Source organism: Myxine glutinosa, chromosome 2 (genome assembly GCF_964187855.1).
Source record: "Myxine glutinosa chromosome 2, kmMyxGlut1.1, whole genome shotgun sequence".
In the NCBI taxonomy this organism is placed as follows: domain Eukaryota; kingdom Metazoa; phylum Chordata; class Myxini; order Myxiniformes; family Myxinidae; genus Myxine; species Myxine glutinosa.
The window spans coordinates 10247956-10260106 of NC_136262.1; the positions used below are offsets into that span (position 1 = coordinate 10247956).

General features: G+C 43.5%; 1 protein-coding gene across 3 annotated transcripts in view; it reads right to left on the bottom strand.

The window, feature by feature from the left end:
- AARS1 (alanyl-tRNA synthetase 1) overlaps positions 1-5396 on the bottom strand; it is a 90939-nt gene extending 85543 nt beyond the window's left edge. The window contains exons 1-2 of one of the 3 annotated variants that reach the window (XM_068108747.2): positions 5329-5396; positions 4697-4849 (exon numbers count right to left, since the gene is read on the bottom strand). In XM_068108747.2, the coding sequence (XP_067964848.2) occupies positions 4697-4849 (153 nt within the window). In that variant the 5' untranslated portion in view covers positions 5329-5396. Of the gene's footprint in view, positions 1-4696; positions 4850-5230 lie in introns of all 3 variants that reach the window. The other 2 variants (XM_068108746.2, XM_068108748.2) reach the window with 2 other exon arrangements.
- Between the last annotated feature and the right edge of the window lie 6755 nt (positions 5397-12151).

Consider the following 12151-nt stretch of genomic DNA (forward strand, 5'->3'; position numbering starts at 1 on the left):
ACGGCCCTGATCTCATATCTGACATTGAGGGCCTTCATCAAATAAATACAAAGAAAGCAGCGAGCAGGTTTTCAATAGCACTTTGAAGATGACGTGAGGTTATAATCAAACAGTTCTCCATACCAGAGATACAGTGGCAGCAGCTGCACCTGTCAAAGCATACCTTAAAAAGATCAGAAATTGGTCCAACACATGGAATGTGACATTCAATCGAGCTAAGTCCCACATCCTCTCTGTGTCTCCCAATAAGGAACATTAAGCAAACCCACATACCGACTGCTTTGAGCATCTAGTAGGATGTTTATCCCCTTGAACTGTTGGGCCTCATCATCAGCAATGAACTTTCCGAGGAAGATAGCTACAATTTGGCTATGAAAGGCAGGTGGAGATTGGGCGTTGTGCACCTATCAAATTTCTTACTTGGTTTTGCAACCCTTGTTTTGAGTACAATGGAGCATAGTTCTGCCTTATGGGGGCAGTGTACGTGCATCCCAACTTTCTCTCACCTGGAAACTGTGGAGGTGAAGGCTCTGAAAGTCATGTTGTGATTCACTAAGAGGCTGTCACAGAGGGCCGAATGCTTTCTCACTGTAGAGTGGTTCATGTGTGCAGCTTACTCACTGCCATGTATACTTCCACCCCTCACTTCGACTCTGCTATTGGCGTTTCCCCTTAACATATTGTTCCCTTCCATTCTGCTCTAGCTCTTCCACGAGCCTCCATCATGTATACAAAAATAAAATAATCTTTTGACATTTTTAACGGATCCTACTCCCCTTCTCAGGCCCTACCAATGTCTCATTCCTAAAACCAATCATTTATGAATCTTATTGCTCACCTGCATTCCTTTGTCTTTCCCTATCCCGCCTGTTGAATGGCCTCCCTCTGGCTGTCAAATGCATTCCTCCCTCCACTACTTCAAGGTGACATCACTGCTATCTCATTTACGATCTTTTACTCCAACTCACCTCTGCCAAACCTCATATTTTACAAGGTATACCTGTATATCCAATGAATACCTGTTTGTCCCCTTTAGCATGAGTGCATACCATCCTCTGTGGACTCACTGAGCCCGTCAGCCTCAACTTTGTAGTTTTAAGATGCTGCATCTGTCTGTAAATATTATCAAGCCCCATGTGAGCTCTGCAAAGTATTCCAGCAATGGCTTTAATGCGACATATATATTTTATACCCTCCTTACAGAAATAATGCCTTTTTGATGAATAAACATGTTAACATCCATTTGAATAGTTTTCTTTGCACTGATGTAAAAGCTGTTTTATATATATATATATATATATATATATATGTCAGCCATTGGGGTTTAAACCCCATGACTCAATTGATCATAAACATCTGAAATTATATATCGTGCTTCTGAAAACTGATTTGAACTCAGCTGCAGGCAGAGGCGAGTGGACAAAATGTGCTTTCGAGACTCGAGGTACAGGGTGGATCCTTAGCCCAGTAAACAAGTCCTTGAATGTATGTGCCAGACAGTAGATAAAATGCTCGCGACCCACGTACAGGGAAAACATGTCGCCAAACGCCTTCTTCACAAAGGGAATAATTAATTATATATCTTTGTGGTTTCTAGTATGTCTCCTAAATCAAGGATGTAACCAACCTTGGAAAGAAATATAGACATTACACATCCTTTGATAGTTGTGTATTCAGCGTGTGTATCCAATCATTCATCTACCATTTAGCCTAGTGTATGAGAATATTTTCTTCGGCCTGCGCTCGGGTCTGATATGTTTAGATAAAGAGCCAAAAGGCTCAGCCTATCCTATGCTTACATCTTTTTGTCTAAGTTTGGCCTTCTTCAGGAAGGGACGAGGGAAGGTGGGTCTTTATGGCCCAGGTTTTGCTATGTCTTTAGCGCAGATTCTTGTCTGATATTTGGCTATAAATGAAATGCCTTTTTACTTATTTTGCAGCGAGTGTCTTGAGGAATTGCCCGCTGCGTGTTAGGCGGTGCATTCTCGAGCCTTGCTCCACACTGTGTGTTTGTAATCGATTTCATTAAACATTGTTGCTCAGATATTCTTCTTCTTCCTTCCCTTGAGGTCTTCGACCGACATATATATATATATATATATATATATATATATATATATATATATATATATATATATATATATATATATATATATATATATATATATATATAAATATATATATATATATATATATAATGCAAGTGTATGTATGTATGTATGGCCACTCTATACCCATTGGTTGCACAGCTGGCCTGACTCCACCAACAACTGTAACCTGAAAAATATATATATATATATCAAACTATAATTTCAGTTCTCCAACCTAATGAGCGTACGCTGTGACGTCACCGCCACGTAAGTACACCTTGCCTGTCAAGCTCCGAAAGAGCCATCTGACAGTGCGTAATTTAGATCTTAGTTCAGATACTATCACATATATGTACCCACAATTTTGGTAAGCCTAAAACATCTTCAGAAGTGTCATATTCACAATCGCCATAAAACTCCCTGATTAGTTTTCCGTTCAATGTTAACAACCTACAAGACTGTTAAAAAGGATCGTCAAATATGGAAAGGTTGGAGCCAATATGTGTCATGTTTTTGCTTCATGTTCGTGACCTGGGTTGTTGGTTCACGAGTTATCAAGTGACCACTATATTCGTCATGTGTGTGCGTCTGTCTGTGTGTCTGTCTGTCTGCAGCATAACTACCCGATGATATCATTCGATCTTGATGAAACTTGTGTGGGAGGTTGACATCATGATCTAGTTGCGTCCTGCCTAGAGTGGGCGTATTGCGCCCATTGTGGGCGGAGCCACGCCCGAAAAAGATGTCTTTTTAGGGGGTAATCAAGTTCAAGCTACATCTTCTCCGAGGGGTTTGGTGGAATCTGACAGGGGTTTCGGTATTTGGTTAGGCCAATGTCATGTGTCTAGCCCCACGGAGCTCGATTTTTAATTTTTAATTTTTTTTTTTTTTCCCCCCCATTTCATTTTTCACAGAATTTTCGGTATTGTGTAGCTAACTAACCTCATAACTGATTATACATTATTTTCTATCTCATTTCAAGGTCAGTAACCTTCGTTTTGACATTTCCGGGCCTGGCCTGTCCGGGCCTGTTTCGGTCACAGTCCGTCCTTTGTCATTGAATACCGCTCGCTCGTGAACCATCGTCGTCTCCTGACTTGTCGTTTTTATTTTAAGGAGCGATCAAAGCAGTGATCTGTTGCATATACACCGCTCAAATAAAGGAATTTATTTGCCTAGCAGGCACGTAAGACATCGGCCATTATCCTCTTGGTAAGCCGTGACGTAACGCGCGCGTTTGGACCCGGAAACAGAATTATGACGTGGCGTGTTACGTCACATTTACCAAGAGGATAAAGCTTGCAGTGTTAAGTGTGGAAAATTATGAGGAGATTTTGGCTGGCTCAACAGTGCAGTAGGCTGTCGCCGCGAAAGCAGTGGAGGTCCTTGGTTTGAGTCCCGTGTTGAATCAGAGTTTTTCACACTTGGCCCCATGCAGGAATTTAATTCTTGTTATATAAAAAAATGTGGATGAGTTAATCTCCAATACACTTCTGCATATACTTGCATACACATACATACACATACATATACTTACGCTCACATCCGGGGTCTGCCTTGCAGGCACGTAAGACATCGGCCATTATAAAGCTCGCAGTGCTAAGTGTGGAAAATTCTGAGGAGATTTTGGCTGGCTCAATAGCGCAGTGGGCTGTTGCCGCGAAAGCAATGGAGGTCCTTCGTTCGAGTCTAGTGTTGTCAGAGTTTTTCACACTTGGCCCCACACAGGAATTTAATTCCTGTTATATTAAAAAATATATATATATATATATATATATATATATATATATATATATATATATATATATATATATATATATATATATATATATATATATATATTCCCACCATTTTGGTAAGCCTAAAACATCTTCAGAAGTGTCATAGTCACAATCACCATAAACTCCCTGATTAGTTTTCCGTTCAGTGTTAAACAACATACAAGACTGTTAAAAGGATCGTCAAATATGGAAAGGTTGGAGCCGATATGTGATGTTTTTGCTTCATGTACGTGACCTGGCATGTTGTTTTTATTTTCAGGAGCGATCAAAGCAGTGATCTGTTGCCTATACACCACTCAAATAAAGCAATTTGTCAGAAGAACATGTCGCAGGGATTTTTTTTTTGTCTACATAGTTGAGGCTCGTGGAAGAGCTCGTACTAGTACACTGAAAGGATGAGGACACAACAGGACAAAAGGAACAGCAGAGAGAGAGAGAGGGGGGGACACCAACAGCAGAGTTGAAGATCAAGACAGAGGGAAATGGACAAATTATGTGTGTGGTGAGGAATGGGTGGCAGGAGAGGATGCATGTGGTGTGGGGTGGGGAGGGGGACAAGATGGATACAGAAGGATACTCTCAGGAGGGAAAACTGGAAATTGGGGAGGAGGGATTAGAGTGGGAGTGGAACAAGATTGTCCATAGAGCGAGTACTCTGCTAGTGAAAAAAAAAACAATGTTACTTGCAAAATTATATTATGGTCAGTGCAGTACAACTAGCTTTTATGACGTCACACGATAAACTCAGGAGCTCACCCTCATGATGTCACAACAACCTTTAAACCATGCTATGAACCATCACGTCATTCTGAAGACAACCCACACCTGGTTCATGCCAGCATTGGTGAAGAGCAGCGTGGGATCATCCAAAGGTATGACAGACGACGAATGCACATACTCGTGGCCATATTTGCCAAAAAACTCCACAAATCTCTTTCGAACATCAGCAGCACTCATCACAGACGCCATGGTACTCATCTGGAAAGGAGAGCAGTACAAAGAGTGCGCTGGGAGGCAACATAGACGCACTCCTTACACCTCCTTACATCACATCATCGTCCAAAAGACGCTACAAGTACAACTACAAGACTAAACAGCAAGTCTTAGGCGGTGTATTGACTACGTATAGAGTTTACATGGTCAAATAGAGTTGCTTTTGACCGAAGTCAATTACTATGGGTTTATCAATCCCGCCAATGACACCCAAGTTAAAAAAAGAAAACGCACAAAAACAATCTTAAGAGGTGTTCATGCGATTATGGCGCGCACGAAATCCGGCAAAAGAGAATGCCAATGGCTGCAGTGCAGGTGACATGATATATATGCAGTACAAGCAAACTCAATGATCGCGGAACTCACACAAGCATCCTTAATGAGCCACTATAAAATGAAGAGAATGAAAACTTTAATATCGTCTGTAAAATATAAAAATGGTCCCTCACCGAACTCATCACTACCTCAGTTAATGCTTGAACTGCCAACCAAAGTCGCGTGTGAGCAGCTGATGCAACCAGGACGTCGTGTTGCCACGCCGTCACCAACAGCATCTCAATTCTCAACTCGCCTTGTACATTGCAATGATTTTAACCGAAACGATTTATTGATAAGGTACGATATAATATTTTTACAATTTGAATATGTATAGAAAATAAACAAACATATTGCAGATCGCCTCTGCCAATACACCGCCCGAATATCCCTCTTGTGAACACCTAAAGTGATTCGCAATTTTTTTTATCATTAGTGCAAATCATTAAATCATTGATTTGTTGCTTAGAGTAAAGATTCAAGCAATAACACTGAATATTTATCTTCCTTTTGTTTTGAAGGCTGAGATATGCGATGGAGATTCCTCAATGTGTGTAACCACTGATCTCTGTACTAATGCCTCACTTTTTGAAGCCATTTGTCCGCCATCTTTGCCCTCCCATGAGTTCCCGCACGCTGGATCGCCGGACGCGACAGGTGGCTATGGGTGGCTCACCGATGAAATGTGATTCGCCTTCTCCTTTGATCACGACCGTCGCGGTTTTTACAATCGTAAGCAGCACACGATGGCATTTCATAAAAACGATAACTGCTTTTTTCAACCCGCGAATGGACTAAAATCAAGTCGGAATGGACAAAAATCAAGTGAAACGAGATAGGAGAAAAATCAAGTAGGAAGGTGGAATTTTCTCAGGAAATATGCACCTTGAAGCAAGTATTTGTGGTGACGCAAACTAGATTTTCTGTGTTGTGGGTTAAGCAATATGGCGGAAGGAACGCTTCCGGTGGCTTCAGGACCGCCAGACCAATTGACATTCGGCATACGATTGAGTTGGTATTTTGGGGCCTTTGCTGTGATGGAGGAACAGTTTTTGACCCAGCGTTCCAGGGGAAGTGTCTTTGACGAGATATATAGGGGCAAGAGAGAGGATGACGTGTCTATATGGTACACCATATAGGTGTTACAATTGATAAACACACAGGGTAGCTTTAGGAACCAGTATATAAGACTTACCCATGGTCAAAACTCAGTCACACCCATATTTCACCCATTTTACCCACCCGATTTGCTGAAAGGTCATCCAAGATGCACATTATACTGATTAAGTGAAGGAAGCCATCTAGAAAACCTGAATCTACCATTGTTACGGATTCGTCACTTCCACGTTTGTTGTTATTATGTACTTGTAGGATTTTTAGTTTCAGGTAATATTGTTGTTAACATTTTTGTGTGAAATGGAGATGACTTCAGGAAAAGGTAAAAAGACATGTTTGTGAAGGAAAAAGGAAAACGCGGCAAAGAAACCGGAAGAGAAGAAAGGAGAGAGAGGAGGATACGGCCATGAGAGAGAGACAGACGGAAGTCACATCGAGGCTGCGAGCGGACTTTTTTTGATATTGGTCGCGAATGAGTTGAGGCTTCCCGTGAAAGGGTCTCCTGTTTTATTACCAAGCGTGAGTTATTGTTGGTGGGAAAGCAAGAGCCTCCATTACAGGCCGATCTGCCATTTTGTCCTCGAAGAGGCCATCCGCTTGGTGCATCGTGTTTGGTCATTGGGATTCCCATATCGACATCATTGCGTTGATTGCCGTTGGTTCCCATATCGCCTCAATTCTTATCTATAATAAACATGTATGCATGTATTCTTATCTATAATAAACCTCTTGTACACTGTCTGAGTTCGACAAGGTGCTTATTCCGGGGAGAGGGATTGAAACCCGCGACACACAACTGACACTAGGCCAAGGCTTCAGACTTTTGGCACGTTCAAGAGGCTGCACCGTCGAATAAACTGTTCCATCTCGCCATTTTTGACGGGCTTTTATAAAAGTGCCGGTAGTTTTAATAATAATTAATCAATTATTCGATCTACCATATAAATCACAATGTGTGTGTGTTTGTGTGTGTATGTTTGTGTCTGCCCCCCCCCCCCCTTCCTCGTGCTTTAGATGCCTTAGTTGGGATTTGAGTGAAAGGGGGGGGGGGGGGGGGTAGGTAAAGGGGAAATCTTTAAACACGACTGTGTGTCTGTAAAGTCTTTACGAGACTGATGGCATCGCAAATCGAGGGATTCAGAGACACAAAGCAAGCGTCCAAACAGCGGTTTATTCCCGGAAGTGATGATACAGGAAACTGCCCTCGGGGTGCTCAACAGGTGGCAGAGCCCGGGAAAGGATATGACATCACAGTATGTTACAATTCCCCCCTTAAAGATCAAGGCGCGTCGGCACACGACATTTGCGGCTCGAACGCCTAACAGTAACCTGTGGTTTGGTAATGACACTGCTCACAGTGGGTAAAACATCCTCAACTGGAAAGCCATTGGTTGGGGACGTTTCTGGTAAAGGTTGTACATGTGCAGGTGCAGTTACGAGGGGCGATAAAGGCACTCTCTCAGATGGTTGAACAGGTAGCAGTACAAATACAGGTGGTTCTGCTGGTTTGGTGTGACGCAACCTGAGTTGATCAAGGTGCTTCCACTGAAGTCTACCATCAGACAGTTTAACTGGGAAAATCTGACTACCAACACTCTCGATAATTACCCCCAGACAACCACTTCTCACCAAGGCCGGCATTGAGAACAAACACTGGATCATTTACATTAATTTCACGATTCACAGACGTACGGTTGTGGTTGTGCTTCTGCTGGAATTTCTTCAATTCGACATTGGCCACTGTATCTGGGTGTACAAGTGACAACCTTGTCTTTAACTCGTGGCCCATTAACATTGATGCAGGAGAACGACCATTGGCATGATGTGGTCATGGGTGATAACTCAATCGGACTCAGGCCAAGCGAGTTTGTATGGTCCCTTACGTAACACGCTTTAGACCACTCTTCACGATCTGAACGGCCCTCTCAGCCAGGCCATTGCTGGCAGGCTTGTATGGAGCAGAGGTATAATGCTTGATGCCATTTGCTTGCAAAAGTTCAGGAACTCTGCACTGATATAAGATGAACTGTTGTCCGATACAATGCAATCAGGAATACCATGAATGGCGAACATACTGCATAGGGCTTCGATTGTAATGCCCAAGCCTGTAGAGGGGACAACAACCTCAATCCACTTTGAGTGGGCATCAACGACGACAAGGAACAACTTACCTAAGAAAGGTCCAGCATGATCAATGTGTAACCTCGACCAAGGTTTACCTGGCCATGACCACATTTCAAGCGGTGCTTCCGGCGGTGACTTAGCATTAACCTGACATGTGTGACAATGACATACGCAGGTTTCTATGTCATCATCTAACTTTGGCCACCACACATGAGCTCTGGCTATAGTTTTCATAGTGACCATCCCAGGGGTGAGCATCATGTAGTTCTGGCAATATTGTCTCACGTAGTTTAGGTGGGATGATGATACCACTCCCCCAAAGGAGGCAATCCACGTCAACTGACAACTCGTCCTTCCTGTTTAGATATGGTTTAGCTTCACTCGCACAAGATGACCAATCACCTGACAGGACACAGCGTCTGACATGCGACAATGTAGGATCGTCGCTCATACCTCTTACAATTTGCTTTGCAGTGACAGGTGCTTTCTCATGAACAACCTGAGACAGCAGATGAACAACATTACCCAGTAGAGGTGGTTCCTCAATGGTTTGCGGAAGCGATAGACGACTCAATACGTCTGCACAATACATTTCACGTCCTGGTCTGAACACAAGCTTGTAGTCATAACCAGCAATGGTTAGAGCCCAACGTTGCACCCTACCAGATGAAGTCGGTGATACTGCCTTATCCTCCCCCAACAGGATACCTGACAACAGGAACAGGATGTCCCAACAGTAACAGGAGGAGGGGTTTGTGGTCAGTTTCCAACATGAAATGTCGGCCATAAAGGTACTGGTGCATTTTACCTACTCCACAAATGCAAGAAAGTGCCTCGTGGTCAACCTGCCCGTACCAACGTTCTGTACTTTGCCAGTTTCCTCGATGCATAGGCAAACAGGTTGCAAAAGACCAGCAGCATTGGTTTGCAATCGTGCACAAGCTACTCCGTAAGATGAACTGTCACAGCTCAACGTGAGCTCTTTCGTAGAGTCGTAATGTACAAGCAATGGTGACGTACATAAAAGGGTTTTTGCATCCCTGAAAGACTTCTCTTGAGCAGAACCGCATTTCCAATGAACGCCTTTGCGCAACAAAATGTGCAACCGTTCCAAGACAGTACTCAGGTTTTGTAGGAAATTACCAAAGTAGGTTAACATTCCGAGAAAAGCCCAAAGCTCAGACACATTGGTGGGAGCAGGAGCGTTCTCGATAGCTTCCACTATTCCTGGTGAGGGCAAAATGCCTTTCCACATGATGCGATGACCCATGTAGTCAACCTCAGGGGCCATGAAGACACATCTCCCACAATGGACACAAAGACCTGCACTGGAGAGACGGCTTAGCACTTCATTCAGGTTCTGGAGGTGTTCCTGGGCTGACCGACCGGTCACCGATACATCATCCTGAAACACCACCGTGCTGGGTACGGTTCTTAATAAGTTCTCCATTTTTCGCTGGAAAATGGGCGCAGCGGACCGAATGCCAAAAGCGCATTGATTGCACACGAACAGTCCACGGTGTCCCATCCTCGTCGCCACTGTAAAGTCCTTACGAGACTGATGGCATCGCAAATCGAGGGATTCAGAGACACAAAGCAAGCGTCCAAACAGAGGTTTATTCCCGGAAGTGATGATACAGGAAAAAGCCCTCGGGGTGCCCAACAGGTGGCAGAGCCCGGGAAAGGATATGACATCACAGTATGTTACAGTGTCCACCGGTTAAAAAAGCTAAAAGACTCCGAGGACCCAAAAGACCCCAAGGACCCAGAAGACCCCGAAGACACAACGGACCCCAAACACCCAAAATACCTGAAAGACCCAAAAGATACCAAAGACCCAAATGACTGAAAAGACCATGAAAACCCAATGGACCCCAAACACACAAAATACCCTGAAGACCCAAAATACCCCAAAGACCCAAAATATCCTGAAGACCAAAAAGACCCTGAAGACCCAATGGACCCTGAAGACCCAAAAGACTCTGAGGATACAAAAGACCCAAACAAACCTGAGGACCCAAATGACCCAGAGGACCCAAACTACCCCAAGGATGCAGAAGACCCCCAAGGACTCTGAAGACCCAAACTGCCCTGAAGACCCAAAAGACTGAAAAGACCCTGAAGACCCATTTGGACCCAGAAGACCCAAAATATCCTGAAGACCCAAAAGACCCCAAAGGCCCAAAATATTCTGAAGACCCAAAATACCCAAAAGACTGAAAAGACCCTGAAGAGGCAATGGGCCCCAAACACCCTGAAGACCCAAAAGACCCCAAAGACCCAAAAGACCCTGAAGAACTAAAAGACCCTGAAGACTGTTAAAGACCCAAAATACCTGAAAGACCCAAAATACTGCAAAGACCCAAAATATCCCAGAAAACCCCTTAAAGACCCCAAAGACCCAAAATATCACAAAGACCCAAAATACTCCAAAGACCCTTAAATTACCGTTAAATACCCAAAAGTCCCCAAATACCTCGAAGACCCAAAAGACCCCAAAGACCATTAAATAACCTGAGGACCCAAAATATCCAAAAGACCCAGAGGACACAAAAGACCCGAAGGACACACGTCATTTTTGATGGGCTTTATACTAGTTAATCAATCAATCGAAAATACGCTTTACAGCCAAATCACTTGGTCATTGACCTGTCCAAATATCAGCTTCCCAGTTCAAAGTGCCTGAGATATTTCCCAGATGAGAAAGAACATAAATAAGTACTTAATTAATTGATAATTATGAAGTAATTAATCAATTAATGGATTAATTAAAAATAAAAATACCGTTTTTGCTTAAGCACGTGCTCACTATTGTGCCCGAATTTCAGCTTCCTAGCTCAAAGGATGGCTGAGATATCGCCTGGACAAACAAACAAGAAAACAAGAAACCGGAGTGAAAACTGAGTACTCCTTTTGAGCGCACGTCATCGCCGGGCCCCCTTCGGTGCCCGGCAATGACGTCATGCAGCACCTGGAGATGGAATAGGAAAGGAGCGGTGCACAAAAATAACACCACCGCTATCGTTGCTTCTGGATTGCAGGCACTTCAAACATACATTACACCTGTAACCTCCATTGTGGGACCTTTAGTCCTCCTGTCAGGTTTGGTTGAGATTGGATAAGTAACGACCAAATGTATTGCGTTCAAAAATCAGTCAATCAGACAGACACCAAATTTAGTCTGTATTTTAGTTTGATTTGCATGAGTCTGATGTGCATTCAGGAACGGAAAAATGATGGTTAGCCATTTTGAAATTGCCACTCTTGTCTAAATGCTGAAAATGAAGTTTCAAAGGCGACTTGAATTGCAGATTTTTCGCTGGTATCGGCAGGTCAAATGTGCCCGGCGAGCAGAACTGAGTCACTGTAAACACACACACAGCACATGTGTGAAAACCCTTTCGCAGTCAGGGGTTAGCAGTCAGTCATCCATCATTTCAAAAGTCACGTATTAAAGGTAGATCATGTTTAGTGTTTAGTCGGCCAAGCTAGTTGAGTTCTCCAAAGTCGTTTCTCTGATTGGGTAGATGAGGGAGGTGCTTTGAGTATCGCTAGGTCAGCTTCTGCCATTGCCATTCCACGTTTTGCTAGGCCTCGGCTCTTACTTGGTTCACTTTTAGCTAGGCCTCGGCTCTTACTTGGTTCACTTTTAGCTAGGCCTCGGCTCTTACTTGGTTCACTTTTAGCTAGGCCTTGGCTCTTACTTGGTTCACTTTTAGCTAGGCCTCGGCT